The sequence below is a fragment of the Parasteatoda tepidariorum genome, chromosome 9 (assembly GCF_982258835.1).
Source record: "Parasteatoda tepidariorum strain Cologne lab strain chromosome 9, Ptep-v5.0, whole genome shotgun sequence".
NCBI lineage: Eukaryota > Metazoa > Arthropoda > Arachnida > Araneae > Theridiidae > Parasteatoda > Parasteatoda tepidariorum.
In genome coordinates, this window is record NC_141763.1 from 87,739,510 (window position 1) to 87,766,722 (window position 27,213).

At 30.5% G+C, this 27,213-nt stretch overlaps 1 protein-coding gene across 1 annotated transcript in view; it reads left to right on the forward strand.

Moving 5' to 3' along the window:
* The window catches only part of LOC107455766 (glycine receptor subunit alpha-2), a 141,151-nt gene that overhangs the window by 87,747 nt on the left and 26,191 nt on the right, over positions 1-27,213 (forward strand). Inside the window, exons 2-6 of the mRNA XM_087152294.1 lie at positions 4,775-4,836; positions 13,605-13,666; positions 17,598-17,703; positions 23,495-23,574; positions 25,298-25,365. Coding sequence (XP_087008420.1) covers positions 17,618-17,703; positions 23,495-23,574; positions 25,298-25,365 — 234 coding nt within the window. The 5' untranslated portion in view covers positions 4,775-4,836; positions 13,605-13,666; positions 17,598-17,617. The remainder of the gene's footprint in view (positions 1-4,774; positions 4,837-13,604; positions 13,667-17,597; positions 17,704-23,494; positions 23,575-25,297; positions 25,366-27,213) is intronic.

The following is a 27,213-nucleotide window of genomic DNA, read 5'->3' on the forward strand; positions in this document are numbered from 1 at the left end:
TCCCTTGCCTTTGGGACAATGATTAAGTTGAAATTGATGATGATGGTTTCGTATGATTAACTATTAATAATACCTTGAAAATGTAATAGTTAATTAAAACATAAAAACTACAAAACCAAGATTAAGACTTCATAAGATTAATTTACTTTTGTAAGAGTCTGAAAAAGGATATTTATGTGATAAACTATTTTATTCCAGGAAAAAGACTTTTTCAGATGTTTATTATTGAATGAATATTTTTACTACTATTCTGAATAAAAATTCTTCAAGAAGTTTTGTAAGCTTACATAAAGATTGTTTCATTATCATTTAATGAAAAAAAATGTAATCTAAAGTATTAAGTTAAATAAAATTTATAAATATCAGAATATAATTTGTTAATTAATCTTTACTTCGTACTATATAATAGATGCAGACATTGAGATTAAGAAATGATAACCTCCGTGCAATAAATAAGAACACGTAGGTTTTCACTGCGTGAAATAAATTACTACTAGGAGGCTTCGCCCCCTGCTCGCTCGGGCTCGTCAACCCCCGGAACTGCTTTTGCAGTTCATTTCGGATTGCTTCACAATCCGATGCTCGCTTTGCTCGCTCATTGGATACGGTCTTAACGTCTAGCTTTTGTATACTTTTTTGAACACTGAAGTTCCGAAAACTTTTCACTGTAGAAAATTCTAAACCTGTGCATTTCAATATTAATTTGAAATTGCAAACAGTTCACATTTTTTTCTTAATCACACTATTCTAAATTTCAGTTGTTGAGAAAAGTAACTGTTGTAAGTTTTGTTTCAAAGTCGTTCCCACCAGAGGGCTAAAACCATGTGTTGTAAAACAATATGAAATAGTACTGAACGCCGGATGTAAAGCATCGGCTTCGATGAAGATAATTTTGTGAGAATTGTTTTGATAATTCGGTGAGAATTCACCTGATTAGACATATGATGCTCACTACGTGCTCTTGCGTGCCGAAGCCTATCAATTAAAACGTATTAGCGCTTTACATAATATAGATTAGCCATATGATGCTCAGTACGTGCTCTTGCGCACCGAAGCCTATCAATTAATAATGAAAACTGTTGCCAACGCGAGAAAAGAAATATCATCGATTTTATTGATACATACGTATTAGCGTTTTATATAATATAGATAGCAAATAAATATATCTATAGAAGAAAATTATCTGATATTTGGAATGCACTAGGCTAATTGAGGAGTTTTAGTATTTTAATATAATTGGTCTGAAGTTCTGAGTGTTATTTAAATCAGTCTACATCTCTTTAGGCTGATTTAGCTAGAAAAAAATACTAAAGCAGACTAAATTAACATAGCCTTATAGCAACAAACCTTTAATATGTCTCTTTACAGTATATCGCTACTAGCTTATAGTTTGCTGTCTAAATTAAATGAGTCTAACTGAGCTATGAATGGCAGACTTTTTTTAATTAGTTTTAAGTTATTTGGGATTACACTATACTAACCTTAAAAATCGTTAGGCTGTTTTGAAAATGCTGGAAACTATGCCGAATAGCCTGGGCCGCTACTAGTTGGGACTGGATTAGTCATTTAGAGCATGGCAAATCAAATTAAAGCTTTTATTCAGCTCCTAGAGTATGAGTCTCCTTTAAGAGACGGGAACACAATCCTGTAAGAGACGAGTCATGCGAGCCTGTAATGTGTGTCATGAGGCGTATTTCTAAAATTATATATTTTTGTTCTGCTTTCAGAATTGAATGCTCCCTATTTTTTTTAATTTAACCTGATTCTCAAACGTATGTTTAATTCTTCAATCCTTTCTCAATGGAATTAGGTGTTAACTTCTTTTCTTATGTCAATGAATATGAAATAAATAAAATTCAATAAATATGTACATATTATTTCCACATGAACATAAACAAAACATTCAAATCCGTTAAAGAAGCACCTCCTTTTACACACGAATAACTTTAGTAGTTCGAAGGAAAGACCAGAAACTGCGCCATGCGAATTATTTCAAACCTTTCAAGCATATTTTTATTGTTGTTATTGAATCTCCAAATAAGGAATCTTCCTGCATCTAAGTGGGAATTGCTTTCCTAATGAGTCGCAATAGTTCATATAACAAGTCGTAAGAGTCATTTGTACAATTTCTCGTAATTATCTTGTTTTTCTGTCTCTTATTAAATTGGTCAATGATTTATGCTCATGAAAAGCAAATGAGTTTGTAACAATCTTCAAGAGGACTGTCTTTGGTAAATATATAGTCTTTCAATAGTCTTCATGGAGTATGTTTGCATTAATGGAGATACATTGCTTCAAATACGAATCTTTTTCATTAGTGTTTTCCCTTGCTCCACAAACTACCAAACCCGAAAAAAAAGCATTGTTAAAACTATCTAAATATGTTAAACATACCGTGTTTCTAGCTCCATGAAAACAAAAAGCTGGTTAATTATCACCGATAATCTTTTGGTTATAAAATTATCAATAAAATCTCGTTTCAAGAAAATTTGATAAAAATTGGTAAAATAAGGTAATTGTATTATGATACCTTATGCAGGGGTAGGCAACGCGGCGCCCGCGGGCGCCATGGCGCCCCCGATCGATTTTTAATGCGCCCTCGCTGGACTAATGTAAATGTATGATAGCCAGAGCGATTTATTTAACTCTTGTCAAACGGCGATATACAGCAAGTAGTCAGTTGAGTTTAGGATTGTGCATGATTATCTGTAAAATATGCGCCCTCGGTGATTTTCAAATTTAGTATTGCGCCCTTAAGGACAAACAGGTTGCCGACCCCTGCCTTATAGTATGGCATAAAATCCTTACATTTAGTTAAATTCTTTTCCCAATTACGTATTTTTCTGAACAGTTATAAGAAATGTAACTTTGAAAACCGCAATTTTTGGTAATCGTTGCCATACGAAAGGAAAATTTTCAATAAATGGTTCAAATACCGTACATTTTGATTTCATTAATCAGAAGTATGTTTTTTTTTCTTTCGTACCCGTAATGATTTTTCCCCTTACGTTCTGTAATTTAACCATTTGTTTTCTCCTTCCTTACGTAAGATTTGAAGCTACTGCGCATGTTCGCGTTTATTTTAAATGTTACGTATCTTTACGTTACGCTACAAAGACAAAGATACAAGAACGCTATTAATAGCTGTTAACACTTTGAATGCCACGCTAATTTTGCATGGCTAGCTCGTCTGACCACACGGTAAATAACTACAAACTAACTTTGCAAATATTCGGCAGATTTTGCTAGTTTTTAAAAGGTTTAGCATGAGATATCTGAAAAAAAAAATGGTGAAATATATAAACCTACGAATTTTTCAGAAATAGTGATGGATAAAAATCCACTAAATTGAATTTATTAAACCAAGAATCACAATTAATAAACTACCACTTTAAAATATTTATTCGCTGCCCGGAGTAAATTGGTATCTCTGTGTATATAAATAAAACTATTTTTGTGTGTTCTATATCGCATTAACCCGTTTTATCCCGAAATTATAAATTGAAATGATACAAAAAGTGGTTTTATGAAAAAAGTGGTATAATATATAATCGAAATTAATTGCTTTTTCTACTGTTAGGGCATTCAAAAATCTTTGATAGATATGAAAGTGCGTGCTCTTTATAATTCTAGATCTAATCAGAAATAACTAAATCATTGTGGTATCTGTGAATCTTTTAATTCACCCAGATAAATGAAAATTCTGAAAAAAAGTTTCCCACCACAATGAGTGTCTTTGAAAAAAGGAACTGTCCTAAATATATGACGCTGGGCGTTAACCGGTTGACTTCTTCAAACCATTTTAGTAACGATAATAATATTTAAAAAACAAATTAAAATTTACTCGAATTATTTTTTCCTAATAATCTTGGCTTCTCCGTTCACCGGTGACCCCAGTGGAGCTACGAACAAACTCAGTGCCAGTCACCGGTGACCCCCATGGCATTCTACGTGTTAAATATTGTTTTCTGTTTAAATCTACCATCGAACTTAAAACGTGGACATGGAATGCGAATTTGAAGATATATAATAAGGAATTTTAGATATGAATAGTGTTGTGGCGTAACTACCACTACAAAAATTAAACATCAATTCCCTGGTATATAAGACATGCTAACTTGGTTAGAACAACAGTGTGATATTACAACATTTGGATCAACGAAGAGATCGCCTACATCCATAGTTCGGTTTTTGTTTTGATTGCTAAGTTTGTTTCACGTTTGTTCTACGTAATTCACTACGTTTATTTCGATTTTTAGTCAAAGTTAAAAGGCTATTCTGCTACATTAGCGTTTTTAACTCACCGAGTTTTGCGAAATCTCTTATGTTTACTTACGTAAGTTTGATATTTGCTCACTGGCGCATGTGTATTACACCAGAATAGAGGCACGCTCACTAAGAATGTCAAAGAACAATTACTTGAAATTTTACTTGATGGAGCATACAGGATTTAACGTAAATAGGTGAAATCTCCCTATGAACAAAGTTTATCTCCAGAATCGAATTCATATCAAACTTCAGTAAAATCTATCGTACTAATAAATACATAAATTCTTAAAAATTTTCTAATGAACAATTATTTCTTTACATAAAACGTTTGAATGAAATCCTTTTCCGTAGCAAATTTTTCTTTTTCAGGGTTATTAGTTCAAATTTTAACTTATGCTAAAATATTTATGTTTTAATGAAGAAATAATACGGAAATAAAGCAATTAAAATCTTTCTTTATACTATGAGACAAAACCTTATATTTGAAAATTTCAATTTGTTATAGAATCTTCAGAAACTTCTAAGAAAACTGATATGTCATTCTGGAACAATGAACGTCGCAATATTGTGAGTATTGCTTATTTTTAAAATGTGTATAATAGTTTTCATTATCTTATCATTTAATAGAAAACAATCAATTAAGTAAATGTCTTAATGCATATTATAGACATATATATATATATATATATATATATATATATATATATATATATATATATATATATATATATATATATATATATATATATATATATATATATATATATATATTAGCTGTGGATTTTCGATATTCTGTACAATACTAGATTCTCTAATTTACCTGCTACTTACATATCACAATTCTCTTCAATAATTACTTAACCGACTTAACGCAGTTAATCTGAATGATAAGAAATTCGTAATTAATTGATCAAGGAAGCTGATATAAGATAAAAACTTATACATATGACGTAAAGTCAATGATTTTTTATTCTAAAAATGAAGCAGTAAGATGCGTGTGTTCTGAAAACTAATTCAAAAAGGGAAGTGAGAGTTTAATGAAAAAGCAGAACTTTCAGTTCCATCAAATGAACTATTATTGACAAGAAGACTATTATTGGCAAGAAGTCTTTTTTTTCCCCGCATACATAATAATTGGAGAGTTTAGTGAAGGAAAGTTCTGACTAACATTTTAATGAACTTGGCGGTATCAGCTTCAGAAAAAAAGCAGCGTCAGGAAACTGCTTATGAAAAACATTTTCTCATTAATAGCCATCTTATTAATAAAGCTATTAGAAAATAAATTAAGCTCTATACCCGCCGCTGCAATGATAAATAAAAATCCCCAAATATTACAAGAAGTCTCAAGTTGCGAAATTTCCAAGTGATGCAAAAATAGGTTGATCGAAATTTACTGTAAAAAAAGCCATACAGAAAACTTTCGTATTCAACAGATTTTTTTCCGGTTGACGTCAAAAAATTGACTTTGATAATTATTGATGAGATTGTGTATGTTGTGTCACCGAAAGCGTAGAAAAAAGGTGATGTGCTTTAATGCTGCCATCTGTCGAGATGCAGAAGAGTTAAATGTTTATTGTAGTACATGATCATCAATGTGGTGAGTTACAGTAACGATATATGTTGGCTACCACCTGGAATTGAACTAGAACCCTTTGGATTCATATCTGAATACTGAAACTTTCAACAAGAAGGCTTACGCCCTATCGAGCTTAGCTAGGAAACTTTAAAAAGTTGTAGATATTCACTTTTATGCAACAGTTCCTGTAAAGTAGCACACCATAAGTTGGTTGTTCTCACGAAATATTTATGTATGCAACTTATGGCGGTAAAAGCTTTGTCAGAAGAGGAGAGCAATATTGAAATTCTCTGTTCTTTTTTTTTTCGAAATTAAAGTTTCTTATTTTATAAATAAAAAGAAATGTCTAAAACCCATCAAATACATTTTGCTTCAATAGGTTTTATTTTGTCACCTAAAAATGTGTCTTATGACGTGTATGAAATATAGTTATATAGTAAATTTCCCTAGTTTTAAGTAACACAGGTTTTTTACGGGACAGTTACAGAACTTTTCTATGCTTCAAACTGGTTTGTATTACCCCACATTGTCACCGCAACATTATTTAAAGCCATTTTTTTACATTTTCCTAAATCTCATTAAATCTTCATGCCTCAAACTAAATAAGCTCACACACGGTCAAATAAAGGAGAAAAAAATAGCGTGGAAAGAAATAGAGGTCTGCAAGTCCAGACAAAGTGCTATCACCCACTCTCAGACTCTACTTCCATTATATACATCATTGTCATGGATTTACGAGGATGATAACAGGTACGAGGTTCCTTATAAATCAATCAGTTCCATAAACAAATCTGAAGGCTAACCATGGACTTATTAAAAAGAAAATAATTCTCCATTGATCAAGCATCAAGTGAAGATGTTGCACCCACTTCAAACGTCCCCTTCTATAACGTGACAAATGGCAGATCGCCTCTCGAGTAATCAAGATTTCTGAATAATTTCACCACAATTTGATACTGAAATTCCGGTGGCCGTACCAAAGCGAATATCTGAGCTGATTCCAAGTTGTTCCTTCACAAGATTCTTTTCCTTCACTTGCATATCGGCAAATACCTTGGCTCACGTTAAAACTTTTGGCCATCTTTAGCTGAACCTCCGGAATGCAGAACCAGTCATCAAAGTAATATATTATCGAAGTCCATGGACAACAGAAAGACTCATATTTAGCCATCTGGTCACTTATATCTGACTTCCGTCCTGCCTCTTTCCATCGGAATTCTTTTGACAAGTGATGCTTAAAAATCATTGTTGCAATGTGACTATCTGAGGTTTCTAATTTCAAAATCAGAGTGAAATTTGAAGGATATCTTCCAGACATACAATATTATGATCCTGTTAGATGGCACATTTTAAGTGCACCGCAAGTAGTTTAGTTATTGAAGTTTTGCACAGCGACTCTTATTTGGCAGCAAATTTTTATTTCATTGCTAATTTTTGGGTGAGTTTTTGTTATTTTTGGGAATTTTTCTTAATTTATGATATGCTAGCCATAATGGCTCAGGGGATAGAGAGTTCCAATGAGGTGAACCGGGATCGATGGCGACACGAATTCCGCATCCCGCGTGTACTGACCACAGTGCTGATGTAAAATATCCTCAGTGGTAGACGGATTATGGGTTAGACTCCCCTTGCCGTGAGGCTAGCAGAGAAAGGCTTTCGTGGTTTTCCTCTCCATGTAAAGGAAATGCGGATTAGTTCCATCAAAAAGTCTTCCACAAGAGCAAATTTGTACCGAAACTTGATCCAGGAGTTCCCTTGTTTTCTGGATTGGGTTCAAAATTGCAAGGATACAGAGTTGAACATAGTAGTAAACCCAAAAAATTGGGTCAGCTGTTCATATAAAATAAAAAAAAATTATGATCAGCAGTGTATTGCCATGCAATAAAAAATTCAACGTAAGTGACAAAATTCCAAATTGAGATTTTAATGTTTTTGATATTTTTTCTGTGATAAGCTATTTATTGCAAAATAATAATAACAATAAAAAAAAAATTTTTTTTAGTTTTTTTAATTCTATTTTAGCTCTTATAGTATTAGCAACTGAAAGAAAATATTGGTCAGTGTCACTTTCTCAAAATATATCATGAAGCACTTACTTTGTTTTTGCAATTATTGCTAAAATAAGTTAATTTAATATTAATATTTTAACTAATTTAATAATTTTAATAATTTATTATAGATTGCTAATTTATTTCATTTAAAGTATTTCATCAGTGTACTTAAAAGAAACTTAACTTAGCAATACCATGAGTTTTTAGAAAATTCTCATGGTCAATTTTAGGTTGTGTGGTAGTAAAATTTTAATTTGAAATGATCTTTGTTTTTTGAGATTCATTATGAAACCAATTTAATTTTCGCGTACTTGAAAAGTCAGAAACAAACTATAGCTCATATGGATCTGAGCATCACTGTTAGTTTTACGTTAATTAAATAAACAATGTTCTTAGAAACGTTTAACTGCGCAAATTTATCAAATATTGCTCTAACAACAATATTTGATAAATGTATTATAGCTCACACATCTTCTGTTGCCTTGGCGATATTTAACATTTACCATGCAGCCTGCCTCTGAACCATTGAAGAAAACCATGTAGCATGACGTTACACACAAAACTATTAACCAAATACAAAGCTATTTATAGATCAGGAATTATTTGGAAAATGCCATTAATGACTTATCAAGATATGTAACAAAAAACACATGTTGTTGTTAAAAGCTTAAGCAAACATTTTATTTCGTCATACAACATATATTATATTCTAATCAGTGTATCTTCGCCATTCTGTCGAAAAGTTATCTATAATTAGCTTTCGAATTTTTATTTCAGTAAAAAGTGTAGTTAAAATAAGTTTTTTTTTGGTAAATTTTTCGAAATTAATAATTATTAATTAAAATATGTAAATGAAGTTTGATTTAATTTATTTTGTTATGATCTGCCACTTTAATTCGGGGTTGGAAACCTATTGATTTCTAACTTTAACCAATTTTTATTTATTTTTAACCAATTGTAAAGAAGAGATAATTCATCTTTATTTTCATAACACGTGGGTTTAAAGGGAAGATCTCAAATATACTATATAGTTATTCCTACAAAAACTTACATTTTTTAAGGTTTATTTAAGATTGTTTGCTGTGTCAAGGTTGATTTGAGGTTTATTTGAAGTTGACTTCAAAAACAACCTTAAAAGATCAACCTCCCTAGGTGTATAAATTTGTTTTATTCACACTTGTGGTTGATTGAAATGTACTTTAGAGCAACCAACTTAGGGCGGTTGTTTTAGGGATGAGTTTTTTTTTTAATATTTCAGGAGCATAATTATATTTAAAGGGCGAATAATTTTACCCGACATCAACTAAAAGTACTGCCGAAGCCGTAGTGGCTCATAGGATAGAGCGTTCACCTACCAATAAGGAGAACCGGGTTCTAATCCCAGCGATGACTGGTCGATACGAATTCTGCAACCAGCTCACACCGACAACAGTTCTGACGTAAAGTATCCTAAGTGGTAGGCGGATCATGGTTTAGAGTCTATTTGCCGTCAAGCTAACCGTGGAAGGTTTTCGTGGTTTTCCTCACCATGTAACGCAAATGCGGGTTAGTTTCATCAAATAGTCTTACACGAAAGTACATTTCTTCCTATACTTGATCCAGGAGTTCCCCAGTCTTCTGGATAGAGTTCAAACTTACAGGGCTAAGGTTATAAATAAAATAAAATTATTGCCGATTTATATATCTGGTTGATTTTGTGAGGTATAAATGAGATTGAAATTCAGGTTTATTAATGAAGTTATTTATGCTGCAAAACATAACCACATTTTCTACCTGAGGTATATATTTTACAACTATCAACCTCAAAAACACCTAATTATTTTTAAGGGTTGGGCAGAAGTTGTTTTAATTTACAAAATTGGACACAACTGCTTTCTCTAACTTTAAACATAACCATTTTCTGAAGGATCTAGATCTCTAACCCTGGCAGAATCTGGAAAATATAGTCATAATATTGTGGTCAGCAGGAGAGTGGTCAAAAGTTTGTTGTTGTTGTTTCTAATGGCACTTTCTAAATCAATGAAGCCTACTTTATGAAACAAAGCGAGTTTAAGGCAGATGGTGCTTTCATGTTTTTAAGTGGCGACATCTATGGCCGAGAATACGACTTCAGATACACACTCATCACAACCTGTTAATAAGATGGACCCTTCAAATCATTCATTCATCCACAGATCGTAATTTTGACCAAAACCAGAAATTGATCTTTCTCCTATTCAGTGCTCTCAGAGGCATGATTTGTAAAGATAGACATGGAGGTCTTTGTGACTTGACAGATTCAACCTGCACCAGTCACCGCTTACGACACGAGGAGTCTTCGGCCGGTAGGGATCGAACTCACTACCTCTTGGACATGGGCTCAACGACCAACGTCAAAAGTTTGGTTGCCTTAATCGTAATTTTTACTCTTTGGTTATTTCGTTTGATCTCGAGAAAGCTTTGAGCGAATCAAAGAGTTTTGACTATGATTATAAAGTTAATTTATTCAATGACAAATCTTCTCTCTAAAAATCTATAATTATTCATTAATTTCGATTATTTCATTAAATAACAGTCAAACACATTTTGAATTTTAAGGTATACATTATTTTAAAGAGTGTAATTTTATATGCCAAAATACAAAATTTGGGTGAACTTGGACGATTAGTTCCTAAGAAATTAAGTTTTAAATTATGGAGACTTTTTTTATATTCATAGTCATAAGTAATATCACACTTCAGTAATATCCATGACAAAAATTGTCATCGTGCCCATTGCAGTTGTCCATTGCATACGAGTCTCAATTGATGATTGGGAGAGGTTGTATAATTAGTTTGTTTATGCTATAAAGTTTAAAAATATTAAAAAAATAATTGGCTGGCAAAAGCATGAATAAAAGTGAAAATATTAAAAAATAACGGGCTAGCAAAAGCATGAATAAGATAAAATAAATACATAAAGAGATATACAATAAAATAAAAGCAGACGATAAAATTGGAAGACCTTTTTAGAACAACAGAGAGTTGTTGTTGTGGAATGTGAGTTTTCATATATCCCGTTACGGGCACTTTTTCTACTTTGTTTTATAAGATTTAACTATCCCGTTACGGGTACTTTATATTTGTTACTGTATTTGTTGTGGTGTGAAACAAACGTTTTTTTAATAAAACAAAGAACTATTTATTAATATAGCTTGATACGTTACAATGTTCTACTTTATGTTAAACAAGAAATATGGGTAAAAATATACTTGAGGGTGCCCCTTGGCGAAATTGGCGACTTATGTTTGGTGCCATACTTGTTTGCCTTGAACGTCGTGGTAACCCACAAACAGGAAATTTATATCTATTACTAATTAAACCTTCATTCATACACCAGTCAATCACTGTTTTTTTTTTCATTGTTATTAAAATCATACAGAAACTTAAGATTTATCTTATTGACAGTATTCATTTTTAGTACCAGAAGCAAAACTAACCTTACCAGCCGGTATCCAAAGTAGAACCAACGGATCTCTGAAATTACATTTAAAAATTCATTTAAAAACAACGCTAAATTCTAAACTAATCAGAATTCTAAACTAATCGATTAAAATCTAAGCCAATCAGAATTATGATTGGTTTCAACATCGTCCAGCTAGGCGATCAATCACGATCACAACTTGGCGGGTGCACCCTCAAGTATAGTCTCCCCGAAATATGTAGTGAAGGATTCGAAATTTTTGTGAAATAATCTTTATGTGAGAATATAGAATGCTTCACTTAAGAGAATTGATAATCTACGGGCTTGACTTTCTCTAAATAGAATGGAAAGAACAGTTGATAACGTAATCAAATGCCACGCTTCTCCAATTAATTAGAATAGAATAATCCACACTACTTCACTTGCAGGTATCCCATTGATCAAACTTAATAAAGTCATTAAAAATGCGTTTTAAGTAATTATTACAAAGTTATAACTAGTTTATCTCAGAAAGTAAAATATAATACAGAAAGCTTGAATTATTCAACAGAGAATATCTCTAAAATAATATTTTTTTATTATTTATTCCTTTAAATTTTTAAGGAATTGTGAAATTTAAGCAATCAAATTTCTATTCATTTTCTATTCTTTGGCATCGGTATTAGCAATAATTTCAATATAATGTGTACATTGATAATAATTCGAGATATTTGGGCATTTAATGAAGCGCATTTCTAAAGCCCTATTCATCTACTCCAAATTACGGCTATATATCAGTCTGGGTTGTTAGGAATGTCTATCACACTATAAAATGATTAATGAATTATTGAGGAATATAATATATCAAATAATTTTCTATGTTCACCTCGTTAGAAGTTCCTTTAATGGCGATTGTTTGCATTTATTTTAGGAATTGTTGCGCATTTCATTAATTTTTTTCTTTTTTAAACTTCTTACATTCACAATATTTTTTTTAAAGTTTTTGGGTCGAAAGTATTGGATTGAAAGGTCATTTAAAGTAGAAGCAATAAAAAGTAGGATTAACGATGTGCTGGTGCTAAACTAACTTACTATGCAAAGATAATTAAGTTTCTAAATCTTTCTTAAGGTTAAGATAATTAGACACTTCTAAACTATGATTAAGTACCATCTTCAAGTCATGAACAGAAGGCAGCGTTGGCTCAGGGGATAGAGCACTTGTCTGTTAATGAGCTCTCAATGTCACCAAGTTCAAATCCCAGCGATAACTCGTCTGTGCGAGACCTACCCCCGGCTCACACTGACCACAGTGCCGACGCAAAATATCCTCACGGATAGAAGAATTAAGAGTAAGAATCAACATCACGTTGAGCTAACCATGGGAGGTTTTCGTATGTTGCCAGTCCGTGTAACGCAAATGGGGGTGAGTTTCATGAAAAATCCCCCTCTGAAGGCTAATATGTTTCAATGCCAGGAGCAATCCTTGCATCCCTTTAATCCCTTGCATCCTTGTCTTTTGGGTTGGGTTTGAACTTACTCTACGAATTTGAACAAAGATAATTTTAAACTCAAATATAAGATGTAAAAAAAAGGTCATGGCTCAAAGCTTGGGTGTCTCAAGGGGTAATGTGTGACCGATGTTCGAATTCCAACAATGGCTAGCTGACAAGACTTCTTCTTCCAGCCTGAGCACTGATAGGCTAAAATATTCTCATTAGTATAAGTAAATCCCTTTACCGGTAGATTAGTGAATACACTTCTGGTGCAATTAACCATTACAAGATTTTTTTGTCAGAAAATAAATTATATTAGATCGATACATTTTATACTAGCAAAATATAAATAATTATACTTTGTTATTTATACCTTTTCCAGTTTTTTGTGATATAAAAAATAAATTTGTACGCTTGTACTTATAAAAAACAAACTTTATTAAAATGTGTCGTATTTACAAAACAATACTCTTTAATTTGTTTGTATTAAATATGTTTGTGCCTGCCGTGAAAATTAAATCTTTACACTTGCGTTTGTGGTTGTAATGATGTTTTCATACGAGGGCTTTAGTTTTCAAGATAATTTGCACCATCAAAGAGAAATAAATATGATTGAGGTTGCAATGGTCTTATACAAATTTACTGTACTGGAAATATGATACTACAGCATTTTTTTAAAGTGCGTATTATTTTTAAATTTCTATTGTGCTTTCAAACATTTCAATTTGCATTAAATTTTATCTGTATTTACGACAATATACAGATTGAAAGTGTAATCAGAACTTTTTTTTCCAGATTTTGTCTTTCCATATGAGTTTGTAGAAACTATGAAGAAGAAAAATTTAAATCTGAAGAATGTAAGTATGATTAAAATTAACATGGAAAGAGAGATCTTAAGCATTTTGTGCCAGTTGGCTTCATCCATAAATTTTTGAAATACAATGAGTCACATTTCAGTAAAAATGGGATTTGCCCATTTATCCCATTTTTCGGTAAAAATGGGATACGGTAAAAAATATCGGCACCCTAACTGTATGTATTTTTGCCGTAATTTAATCCAGAATTGAAAGTGCACGCAAAACTGCGAACAACAGCTGGACGGTGAACAAATTTAGTGAATATATTGTTTAAATCTAACTAAGGTGTTAGGATTGAATGAAGAGTAGAAGAGTTGGGAAATTTAAGTAAAATTGGGATGTATTTAAGTATTCAAATACAGCTAGTAATGAGATAATTCACTAAATATCATCTTCCATCCATATCATATCAGCCAACTAATATCTTCATAAACATTATTACAAACCCACTTATGGCAAACTCCTAATCACTCCTAATCATCCAATCACTCTTAATTACAAGTCATTACGATCATTAGTGATCACAGTACGATCATTAATGATCCTTTGTTTACGATTAGTATTAAATATCCATATTCAGTGACGAGGTGCCTCAGGGAATAAAGAGTTAGCCTTCCAACGATCCAATGTGGTAAACAAAGTTCGATTCCGAACGGATTGCTGGTAGACAAGAATTCCACATCTGGCTCGCACCGACCACAGTGTGGACAAAAAATATTTACGGTGGTCAACTGGTCATGGGTTAGAGTACCCTTACGGTCAGGATTACCTTTTGTGGTTTTCAGGATTTTCCTCTCCATTTGACGCAAATCAGTTTAAATGCGGTTTAGTACGATCAAAAAGCTCTAAACAAAGGAAAATTTCTCTACATACTTTATTCAGAAGTCTCCTTGTCTTCTGCATTCGGTTCAAAATTACCAGGCAACAGAGTTGAGCATTGGAATTCGTAAACACAGAATCGGGTCGGCTGTTCAACGACGGTTATAAAATAATATAAAATAAAATATCTGTATTTATTCAATATCTTAAACTAAGTTTAATTTTACACTTTAATTGATATAAAAATGTAAAAATTAGATTTCTTGAAAATAAATTCTAACAAAAAATATCTATATCTTTTAAATCTAATATTATGAATTTTAAAATTTCCGTTTTATAGCAAACTCAATACATTTGGTGTTAAATTATTTTCTTTCTAAATTATAGCATATTCATTAACAATTATTCTTTGAGAACTTAATTTTATCAACAAAAAATAATTAAATAAAAACTTGAATATTATATAATGTCGAATAAGACTTTCGCATAATATCTAGCTCAATAAATTTGTTGTTAAATTGTTTGCTTTGATGATAATAAAATTATTAAAGATTGACCACTTAGAACTTTAATATTATTTTAAAAACTCATAATCAATCATTTCATTAATAACAGTTTTAAGCTTCAATGAAATATAAGAAAGATGCATTAAATTCATTTATAATAAACTCGAACATAAAAAAGTTATTAAAACATAGTTAATAAATTGTTCTCAAAACCACCATGGAATGTATTTTGAAACTAACACTAATTTATAAGCAAACTAAACTTATGTATAACAAATATATCGTAAATATATTTTTGATAGCAATTTTACTTAAAAGGCTGTAGCATTTTCCTGAAAGTGACAAATTTCATCATTTAATACCTCATTACGCATGTCTGCATAATACAAATTGTCTGAGATGTTTTGTTGTATTTTTTTTTTGTTTTTTTTATCAAACAATAGTTGCCAAGAAATATTATTAATGGTTTATTCAAACCAACTTCTTAATCATTAGTCACGACATTTGGCGAGTAAATTTGTCATTCCTTCACCCAACTTTTTCTTAAATCTCTTTTGGCTGAAGAACTGTGTTTGCGAAAAATATTTGTAAGAAAGAAATTGGTTTGGAAAGATTTGGCGAGAGAAAATGCTAGAAATCTTATTCTGTGAGTTGGGTTCCATGCAGTGAATAAATAGCTGAGCATGCCAAAGAAAATAAAAGAGAAAATAGCGATTTCAGAAATGATAAATCATGGCGGGGAGCCAAAGTGGACTTTTGAAATAGAAAAGTCTTCAAATCTTAAAATATCGCTGAAAGGAGGTTTGATTTCTAAAATTTCTTCCTGTTTGAATTGCAGTGGTGATCTACAAGTCAAATTTATTCCCTGAAAAGGTAAATAATAAAGTATTTTTGAAAATGAGATTTTGAGAAATTATTCACCTTCAGTAATACAAAAGATCCTTATTAATTATTAGATCCCTACAATTATCATACCTATTCCACTTAGTTTTGCGGACAAGTGTAAGTGATCTAGTTCACTTTCTTCATTCGCAGAATGTCCAATAGCTCAGCTTTTTCCCAACTCTATTGATCAAAAAAGTTCCGCTGTTATTATTTTTATTTTATAACCGTCGTTGAACAGCCGACCCAATTTCATGGGTTTACGACTACTTACGTTCAACTCCGTAGCCTTGTAATTTTGAACCAATCCAGAAGACAAGGAAACTCCTGGATCAGTACCCCCAGAGGTGTTGATTTGTTGTGGGAACATGGAGGACTTTGAGACTCGACAGATTTAACGTGCATCAGTCACTATTTACTACACGGGGAGTCTTCCGCCGGCGAGGATCGAACCCACGACCTCTTTCCCGGCCCTTCTGCTGTTATTAGAAAGTTCTGCTGTTATTAATTATCATCCCTATTCCACATAGTTTTGAGGACAAGTGTAAGTGATCTAGTTCACTGTCTTCAATCGCAGAAAGTCCAACAGCTCTGCTTCTTCCCAGCACTATTGTGCAATAAGATCTGCTGTTATTAGGAAGTTCTGCTGTTATTAATTATCATCCCTATTCCACTTAGTTTTGTGGGAAAATCTAAGTTTTCTAGTTCACTGTCTTCATTCTCAGAATTTCCAATAGCTCTGCTTCTTCCCAGCACTATTGCTCAATAAGTTCTGCTGTTATTAGTAGTATTTATCAGACAAACTAATCAGTGTATGGTATCACCAATTGGTTATTTTTTTTTCTTTCTATTTTCAACCTTTTTTCCATTGTTACGACTGATTGCTGCTGAACTTTAATTCATAAATCACACACACACACACACACACACACACACACACACACACACACACGCACACACACACACACAGATATATATATATATATATATTTATATATATATATATATATATATATATATATATATATATATATATATATATATATATATATATATATATATATATATATATATATATATATATATATATATATATATATATTTAACAGCCGAAAATGTTTATTTAAGCCAAATGCCTATTTGTTAAGGACAAAATGCACTCATTCAGTACTTTTCGTATGTATCAGAGAGTCGCGGTGGCTGAGGGCTCTCGCCTCCCAATGAGGTGAACCGGGTTCGAATCCCAGTGATGGCTAGTCGATACGAATTCCACACCCGGCTAGCACCGAATACAGTGCTGACGTAAGATATTCTCAGTGACAGACGGATCTCGAGTTTGAGTCCCCTTGCTGTCTGGCTAAGAATAAGTGGTTTTCGCGGCTTTCCTCTCCATGTTACATAAATGCAGATTAGTCCAATCAGAAGGCAGATCTCTCCCAATACTCGATCCAGGAGCTCTCATGTCTCCTGGGTTGTGCTTAAAATTACGAAGCTACGGAGTTTAACATCGGTAGTCGTAAACTCAAAATTGGTTCGGCTGTACAATGGTGGTTATAAAATAAAATATCTATCAGAAAAAGTGACGAATGAATGTACGAAGGGTCTCTGTGCTCCCTATAGTATTGAAAATAAACACTTCCTTGAAACTGGAATAATCATTTGGGGAGACCCTGTGTTACTATTACAAATATATCGATATCATTTTTTTTCCATTTTAAATGTAGGTGGATTATGAAAGAAAACTATGACCAAAACTATGTCATTCATGTTCAGCACAGGCCCATTTTTACCACTGCTGTTACAAGTATTTGCTGTTCTTAAAATGACAAGGTGAGTTGTCTTACTTTAAGATAATTACGAGTTTTGTACAATTTTTAGACTCAGATTGAATGAATCTGACAGACATTAAATAATTCAAAATATAAATTAGTTGCTTTAAGTTTATAGTACACATAGAAAACAAATTATGGTAAAATTACCGTACTTTATGAAAAATTAATTTCTGACAGAAAAAGAAAATACACAGCATATAAATCATGTACTTGGTAAATTTCCTTTCATATGGTAACTGTTAACTGGAAATTCTGGTTTGCAAAATTATTCGTATAGTACATTTGATATTGAAGAAAAATTAGTAAAAAAATTAGTAAATTGAATTGTCATAGAATGCAAAACTATTTCTATCGAGAAAGCTAAGACAAAAGTCCAAAAATCGCTTTCTCTGTACCTCAAAAGTCTTGCCCAGGTCCAGAAAAATACAAGAATAAATAGAAAAATATGTTATACAATACAGTTAATTTTTCATCAATGTCTAATTTGCTTAATTCATCTTGGTTTCGCTGCTGCTAAGTGCATGTTTCCATTTGGATGTTTTATTCTCATGAATTTTTATTATTTTTATTTTCATTTTTATAAAAAAAATTTGCATTAATATTTTGAATTGTTTTCTTAATCGTATAGTGCATGTCACTACACATTGAGTAAAAATATACAAGATTTAAAAGTAAATTTAAACAAATATTTTTTTAATCCATGTTCTTTGAAATCATTACAAAATTACCAAATTTACCACACTTACCTAATTTTATCGCAAATTGTAAAATAAAATTTTATTGTTAATTTTTGCAAAATCACTATCAACGTGTTAAAAAATGACTAAGTGTGGCAAAAATTACTAAGACTTTTGGTGTTCCCTTAGAGTCAGAATCCCGGTAAATGTTACCAAAATCATACTGTTCTTCTTAAACTGTTAATGATATATAGGTAAAAAATATTAAATTATAAGAAAAGTTTATCTTCATATAGTAATGAAGAAAAATACAATTTCTCAATTTAGAGGTCATGATTTGGTGTTAATCAATAAAGTTCTTGAAACGTATTAAGACTGTTCCGTTATGATCTCCCTTCACATAAAGCTTAAGGTTTTTTGTTTAACATGAACTTAAAAAATTATAGATATTAGAGATCGTGAATTAATAATGTTCAAAGGAAAAATTATCGTCATTGAAATAACAGATAACTATTATGATATGTAGGATAATAACAACAATATGAATTTGATTGACATATTAAAATTTGAGATGTTGCTAAATATTCCTTTTCAACTGCTTTCTGCTTTGTTTGAAGTCAAATATGTTTTAAGACACTCAGCTCTGCCTTTCTCAGATTATTAGATGTCTGTAACATTTTTGATTCCTTTTATATGAATTTGCGAACCCTGAAATGCTACAATTTTCTTAGAATACCAATAATATATAAGAAAGGCAGTCATTACACAATAATATGAATTTAACAAACAGAACCCATGAAACGTTAATCAAATCTATCATAATATGTATAAAAATAATATTGTAAATCAAGTCACTTTTTTATTTAAAAACGTCTTATCTTTAGCTGTAAAAGACTAAATAAATATTACCAAAAGACTGAATTGGTTAGATATTACTTTATTAAAAGCTTCATTCGCTTCAAAAATATTCAAATGGACATGTTTCAAGCACTCATAAATAGGCGCAAATATTCAAGACTTGTCAAACGTGAATGGAGAGAAACAAAATAAACTATTTGAAATATAGAGCCTTGAAGTTACCAACGGAAAACAGGAAAATAAAGGCGAGGAAAACTAAAAATATCACATTAGCTGAGAAAACAGAACAAGAAAATCGACAGTGGCCGAGAGTAACAAATCAGGGTAAAATGCATTTCCATGAGCTCTGGAGAGACCCGAGGAACTATTTGTCTTTAACATGGGAATCAACATTCATATGAATAAAAATATGAATTTTTCGTTTTCAATTTTAATTCTTATATTTCAATTCACTTTTGTTTCTCCTCATTCAATACAGGCAAGTCTTGAAAATGGTTCCCTATTCTTGAGCACTCGAAACGCGGCAATTGTAATTCTATAATTGTTATTATATATAACTGTAATTCAGTAATTTCTACATTTTTAAAGAGAATGAAGTTTTTAATCAAGTATGAGGGGCATATCTTTAAAACATTTTGATATTTTGGCTTTTACATTAGTGATCTTTATCTAGCAATTATTAAAAATATGAATCATTCGGCTAGCTCGACTGTTCAATGACAGTTATAATATATATATATATATATATATATATATATATATATATATATATATATATATATATACAACAAAATAAATAAATACAAGAAAACACGAAGAAAGTTAAGAAAAACAATAAGTTCCATTTATTGCACATAAGCTGCAAGTTAACAGAACTCATTAGATAAGTTCAAAATGAAGATAAAACAAAGAAAAATTATAGAAATATGAAAAAGGGGGGGATTATAATGAAAAAAATAACAAACAACTGATTTAAAAAAAAAAGAATGAATTTTTTTTTTTAAACCGTAAAATAAAAGATGTAATCTTTTCCTCAGCCCACACGATTATATCCACAAAAAAGAGTACTTTCTGGCATTGTATCAATACAGTCAAAGCAAAATACATTAATACAATAGTGTGAGGAGGACTCAAAAAAATTTTTTACAAAAATTACAACAAATAAAATAGAACACAATAAGTGAAAATAACACGTAGAAACAGAAAATAAAATAAAGTAAAAAGAAAAACAGTATAAAACAAAACCTCTAAAGCGAGTAGCGAAATCAGATGAAATTACATAAACGGGAAATTTTTCAAGAATGATTTAAAAATATTTTCCCAACAATATTGCCAGAATACAAAATATGAATAACATCCTTGGTAACTAACAAATCAATGCACAGCATAACAAATCACTTCAGCAATGCAGTAAGAACGGCGCTTTAAATTCCTCTAGTTACAATCAATTTGCGCTTTTGTTTTCTTATTTTGTAATCTGGCAATCTTGTTGCGAAAATATTTTTAAATCACTCTTGAAAAATTTCCCGTTCATGTAAGTACATCTGATTTCGCTGCTCGCTTTGTAGATTTTGTTTCATAATGTTTTTTCTTTTTATTCTATTTTCTGTTTATACGTGTTATTTTTACTTATTGTGTTCTATTTTATTTGTTGTAATTTTTGAAAAAAAAATATTTGAGAGCTCCTCACACTATTGTATTAATATATTTTGCTTAGGCTATATTGATGCAATATCAGAAAGCACTCTCTTTTGCGGATATAACCGTGTGGGCTGATGAAAAGATTATATCTTTTATTTTCCAGGTTTTTCTTAAAAAAATTTCATCCTTTATTTTTTTTCTATTTTAATCAGTAGTTTTTTTCTTTTTCATTATTATTTCACCCCCCCCCGTTTTTCATATGTCTATAATTTTCCTTTGTATATATATATATATATATATATATATACATATATATACATATATATATATATATATATATATATATATATATATACATATATATACATATATATATATATATATATATATATATATATATATATATATATATATATATATATATATATATATATATATATATATATATATATATATATATATATATATATATACATATATTACATATTACATACATACATATTACATATATATTACATACATACATATTTACTGAATCACCGGGATTCACAGTGATTACTGTAAAAACAACAGAACATCAATTTTTTTTTGTTTCGTAATTGTACGGTAAAAGTGGATTTTACGAAAAAAAAGAAAAAAGTATTAGTTCAGTGCTGATATTTTTTATAGTAAATTTTAGGATATTTTTAAGTGTATATCAACTGAAATGAAATGAGTAAACTTGTTTTTCTACTAGCTGCAATCTATTCCACTGACTTTTATACGTATTCTATTGACTTTTATAGCATAAGCGTGACATTTATTAGTTTAAGCGAAACCATTGTCGCATAGTTAGCAACAGTTAGCAATATATTTTATTACAGATCACATAGTAAATCTAACTAATGGTTGAATTGTATTTCAACAGACGAATTATGCGACAAAATATATGTTTTAAAACCTGCAGCAGAATAAATGTTTAAGAATGTACCGCATTCTTTTCTAAAGTTTTCGGTCAGTAAAAAAAAAAAAAAAAAAAAAAAAAAAAAAAAAAACGAAATGAAATAAAAATATCACTGCAGTGACACCCTCTTCAGAAAAATTTTCGTTTAAATTCGATCTACTGTTAATTTAATTTTTAAGGTAAATTTTCATGCCGTAATTTTCACAGTAATGCAAGATGAGTCATAGTACTTCAGTAAATATTATTGTAAAATATCAATTTTTTCTACAATAATTTAAGGTAAATATTAATAGCACCCTGATTACCGACAGTTTTAACCATAATTGTCAAGATTTTTTTATGTGTATATCAATGAAATTGTAAGGAATAAACGAATCCAAACAATCATTAACTCGTTTTTCCACTAGCTACAATCTATTCCGTTGACTACTCAAAGTGAAATCACTGTTACATAGTTAACAACAGAATGTATTTTATTACAGATCATATAGTAAATCTAACTAATGGTTGTATTGTATTTCAACGGACGAATCATGTGACAAAATATCTGTTTTAAAAAGTGCGGCGGAATAAATGTTTAATAATGTACCGCATTCCACTTTATGGTTTTCGGTAAGTAATGAAAAACGAAATGAAATAAAAATACCATCGCACCCGCATTCTCTTCAGAAATATTTTCGTTTATATTCGTACTTCTGCTTTTCGAAGCAGAAAGGCAATTTTTACGACGTAAAAGTCATAAAAAGCAACAAGATAAGATAAATGTAGTTTCTTACATTTTCGCTAAATATTTTTTAATATAACTGTGAGATATGAATAAAAAGCTCTTTTTAATATTTCATAACTGCATTTTTAAGAGGATGTGAAAGAGTTGGTTATTATCTAATAAAAAGAGCCATAATGATTATGCGTTATGAATTAGTCAACACAGCTCAGACTAATACTCATTTTTATTTGAAAGAAAAATATATATTGTATACTAAAATAAGATTATTATTAATTAAAATAAGATTAATATTGATTAAGATTGTTGGTTATAATGTTATTTTAGAATATTTCATATTTACTATTTACTGTACGAAGTTTAGAAGTGATTAAAGTGTTGATTTTTGACTCATCAGTTTGATTATACGTTATGAATTACTCTGCAGGGTATTATAAGTTTTTTTCATAAAAATATTGTGTAAGAACCAATAAGAACAAATATTTTTTTCAGTTATAAGAAATTAGTAATCATTAAATTTAATAACATACATTCTTAATAATAATAAACTATTTGCTGAATGAACAGAGCAAAGATATGTTTAAATATCTGAGGATTTCCTGATACTAAATCTTTTTTTTTTCTTGAAAATCGAAAAAAAAATAAAGTGTCGTAAGAATTTATTTCAGCTAAATTCTTAAAATCTAATATTTTTAAGACTGGGTCCTCTTACATTTGCTCTCATGTTTGATCTTTTATAAGTATAAAACTCAATTAAATTATATTATGTGATAAACTGTGAAGTAAGAATTGAGAAAAGAAAATCAATAATTATTAAACGGTAATTAATGTCCGAATCGGCCATTTTTGCTTCTTCACATTCAACATGATTTATTACTTATGCTATTGTTATTATTGTTGTTGCAAGGATTATTATTATTATTGCTGTTATTATCATCCATTTCAGATCACAGAGCTTAGAATTTGAGTCGATGCTACCAGAAAATCCTATTGAATATGACAATTTACAACCACCGAAAAATAAAGGTACGAAGTTATATTCTTTGTTGAACCAAAAAAAGAGTGTAGGAAGCATGTAATTTAAGTAATGAAAATAAAGGTTTAGATTTTTTTTTCGAATAAAAGCAGATTTAAGTACATTCGTAAAAGTAAAGTTACACTCAATATAATTCATTTCCGTTTCTCACAATGCAATCCAGGGAGATAAATTTTCAATATCGGAAAGAAAAAAAGCTTAAAAGATTTCAAGGCAGATTAATAAGGAGGTTTGGAAGCAAGCAATCAGTATATCTTTATTAGCCAAAAACCACATTTATTGATATTACAACACTGTCAGAATTTTCATTCGAAAATTATGGTAAAATATCGTAATCTGTCCATCTATGATAAAATCTGTCCATCCAATTACTCTTAAAGCTTACGGTAAAGAACATTTCTTTTTACCTTTACGGTTTCGAAACCTATTACAACTAGTTTGGTTGAGAAACCATGAATACATAACTACATGGTTTTTGAACTATTTACAACGAGCATCTTTCCCAAATCATTAAAAACGAAATTTAACTGGGCATTGGAACTAGGTTCTTCGTGGGGTAATGGACATCATATTCGGGAATTCAGGACACAGGAAACTTTTTATGTTTTTTAAGGGATGGAGTAAATATTGTGATGCCAACGATGGGACTCGAACCCCCGTTCTCATGGTCATCAGATTGACAGATTAGTCCTGGTGGTTATAATGCAAACAAAGCTGCAAGGAACTAAGTGGCTTCATTAGTTGTGCCGAGGTGGTACGATAAAATTTCGGTTGCTTTACCGTATTAGATAAAAGCAGTTAATAAACGTTTTTTTCCACAGTTAGTAGTTTAAATACCATCTTATTTGTGGCTATTTGACTGTTTTGTTCGAGCATAGTAAAATAACAAATGCATAAATTGTTATTTAACCCTTTTTTGAGAAATTTCTCATAGCATGGATGACATGGGGCAATGTCGTGTTGCCCGATATTGCTGTTCGATCTCACTAACATGATCCTTTTTCGGTGAATCAATTCTTAATTCAAAATCTCATAAACAATGATGTGATTCAAGTTCAACTGTTTTCTGATCATTTTGATCGACAACAAACGATCTGAACTCATCGACTCAGTCGACATTTTCTTCGATTCTTGGGGTTGAAGGCTTTTCGCTGCTTGATTCAAGTTTCACGGAATGTGTTCGTTTTGAATGCATCTCAGATAACCAGAAAACCTGGGCTATTTAAAAAAACGTTATCTCCCCACGGTTTCTTCAGTTTTGAAAAAAGATTCAGTTTCCCATGCCTATTTCAAAAACTGATAGTACAGCGTGGATCCATAATAATGTCATCCATTTTAAGAACGCACTAAAAAAACTGATTTTACAAGAAAGATGACTTCGAACATTCACACTAATCTACCGAATTCAGTTCATTCAGTTCATATATATATATATACATTAGTAAAACAAATAGTATATTGTCGTATAGTTTTTCGTATCAAAATATTTTCAAGATTTTATTTATAGTAAGAGGTAATATATTTAAATATCTCCTGGACATTAGAGTTGAAAAGAGAAGAAAAATATATCACAGCTATGAAACATTCCTCCATTTTTTCTTCTCATTATTTTTTACTTTGAAAAAATTTAATTTTTCGGAAATCTGACAGATTTATTCGTTTGATATATGTGTTTCATTTATTTTTTAAAAATGTTTTAAATTTATTCTTTAGGTAAAGCAACAATAGTTGAGTTTCATGTCACTGTTTTAAGTTTGGATTCAATCGATGAAGGATCTATGGTAATATAATTTTTTTATATACATTATATTTTGTTTTATTGCGTTATAATTTTATATATGAACTATAGTCAACTTAAATCTATTGTATTAAAATTAAAAAACTGATTCTCGTTTCCCTTTGATTAAATAGTCCGAGATCAAACAGTAGAATTGACTCCCGTGCCCCCGAACTCCCATTCTGTCTGTCTCATGACTGATAGAACGGGAGTTCGTTTCCTAGACCAACAGATAAGCCCTATCGGCTATGATGTATTCCCATCTGCAAGTAACTAAGTGACATCCTTAAGTGGACCTAGTTGGTGCGGTAAAATTCTGGTTGTTTAACCGTATTTGGTGAAAACAGTTAATAAACGGTTTTTCTCACAACTAATGCCATGTTATTTCTGGTTATTTGACTGTTTAGTTTGAATATGGTGAAATAAAAATTACATAAATTGTTGTTTAACCATTTTTCTTAGAAATTTTAATATTGCAGACCGCTCGTCATGAAACTGTGGAGCATTATCCTTAATAACTCCACTGGTCAACAGCGAAGAGTTGCTGGAATTCTTTATTAAATATTTGTGACAATTAATATACATTCATTTTTCTTTCCTTTCCGACGAAAGCTCGTACCTGCATTAAGATCGAATACTGCAGCTACTCTGTTCAATTTTTATTTAATTTTCACACGTATGAATTGTTTAGACAATTTTTTTCTTCCTTTATATCATATTCTGATTCTCATAAGGGTTTCGCAGCGTCACGAATTAAACTTTTAGATTATTATCTTAAGTTTGAATTGATATTTTTTTATTCATTAAATTAAAGTAAATAAAATTTAAAAGTAGGTTTTTTTAGGGCGGATGGATCTTGGTGTAATTTAACTATTTGCTGGTCTTTACAATAGTTTCATAAATTTAAGGAGCGTTTAGTTTATAAAGAAAAAAAAACTCAGGCAACATTTATTTTAAACCTTTTCTAATTGGTTTCACAACTTCGAACTATATTGACATACAAAACGTTGTTATGACTGAGACACTAAACAATTATTCCATAAATATGAAGCACGTATTGTTAAATACAATTATAAGAGCTTCCTCAAGTATTTTATTTTTATATTTATCCCCCTAAGTTTTCCTGCAAAAAAGAAAAAAAAAACCGTAATTCAGCTCCAACAAAAAAATATTATCTTCTCAAATGAGTTTTGCTTTGTCTTTTATATGTCTAATACAAATTTTTCGAAAGAAAAAAATTTAAGCTTAGAGCTTACAGTGCAGCTTTGCAAAACCTATTACAAGCTCAAGAACTTGTTTAAAACAGAATCTTTTTCAAAATAAATTATGAACAAAAAATATTTCAAAAACAATTCCAACCTAAGACAATTGACGTGATTCTAATTTGTATTAGACTGATTTTTTCCTTAAGTTTTAAAAGAAATTCGTAGAAAGCTTTTATTTTTATAATAACTTACAAAACTAATTTTGTGCTATAGAAAAAACCCTTTCTGATCGCCATCTGTCTTATGTAGCCCAAAGACAAATCTAACTAGAAAATAATGGTTAAAGGAATGAAAAACCAAACAAAATCAAAACCAAGTTTGCTGTCTGGAAATTCTCTGTTTATGATTAACGAGATTTTAAATTTTCTGTACCGATTCTTTGCTCTCGAATGGCTAGAGGTAAAACCATTTGATAGATTAGTACTCTTTTGGGATCAATTATGGTTTTAACCCTTGTATTAAAGATTTTTGTTGAGAGAGATTACGTCCAGACTTGAAAAATGGCATTAAATGTGATGTTTCAAACCTTTTATCGATTATGGGTACTTAAAAAAATATAATAATAGAAATACATATTTTAAATTGTG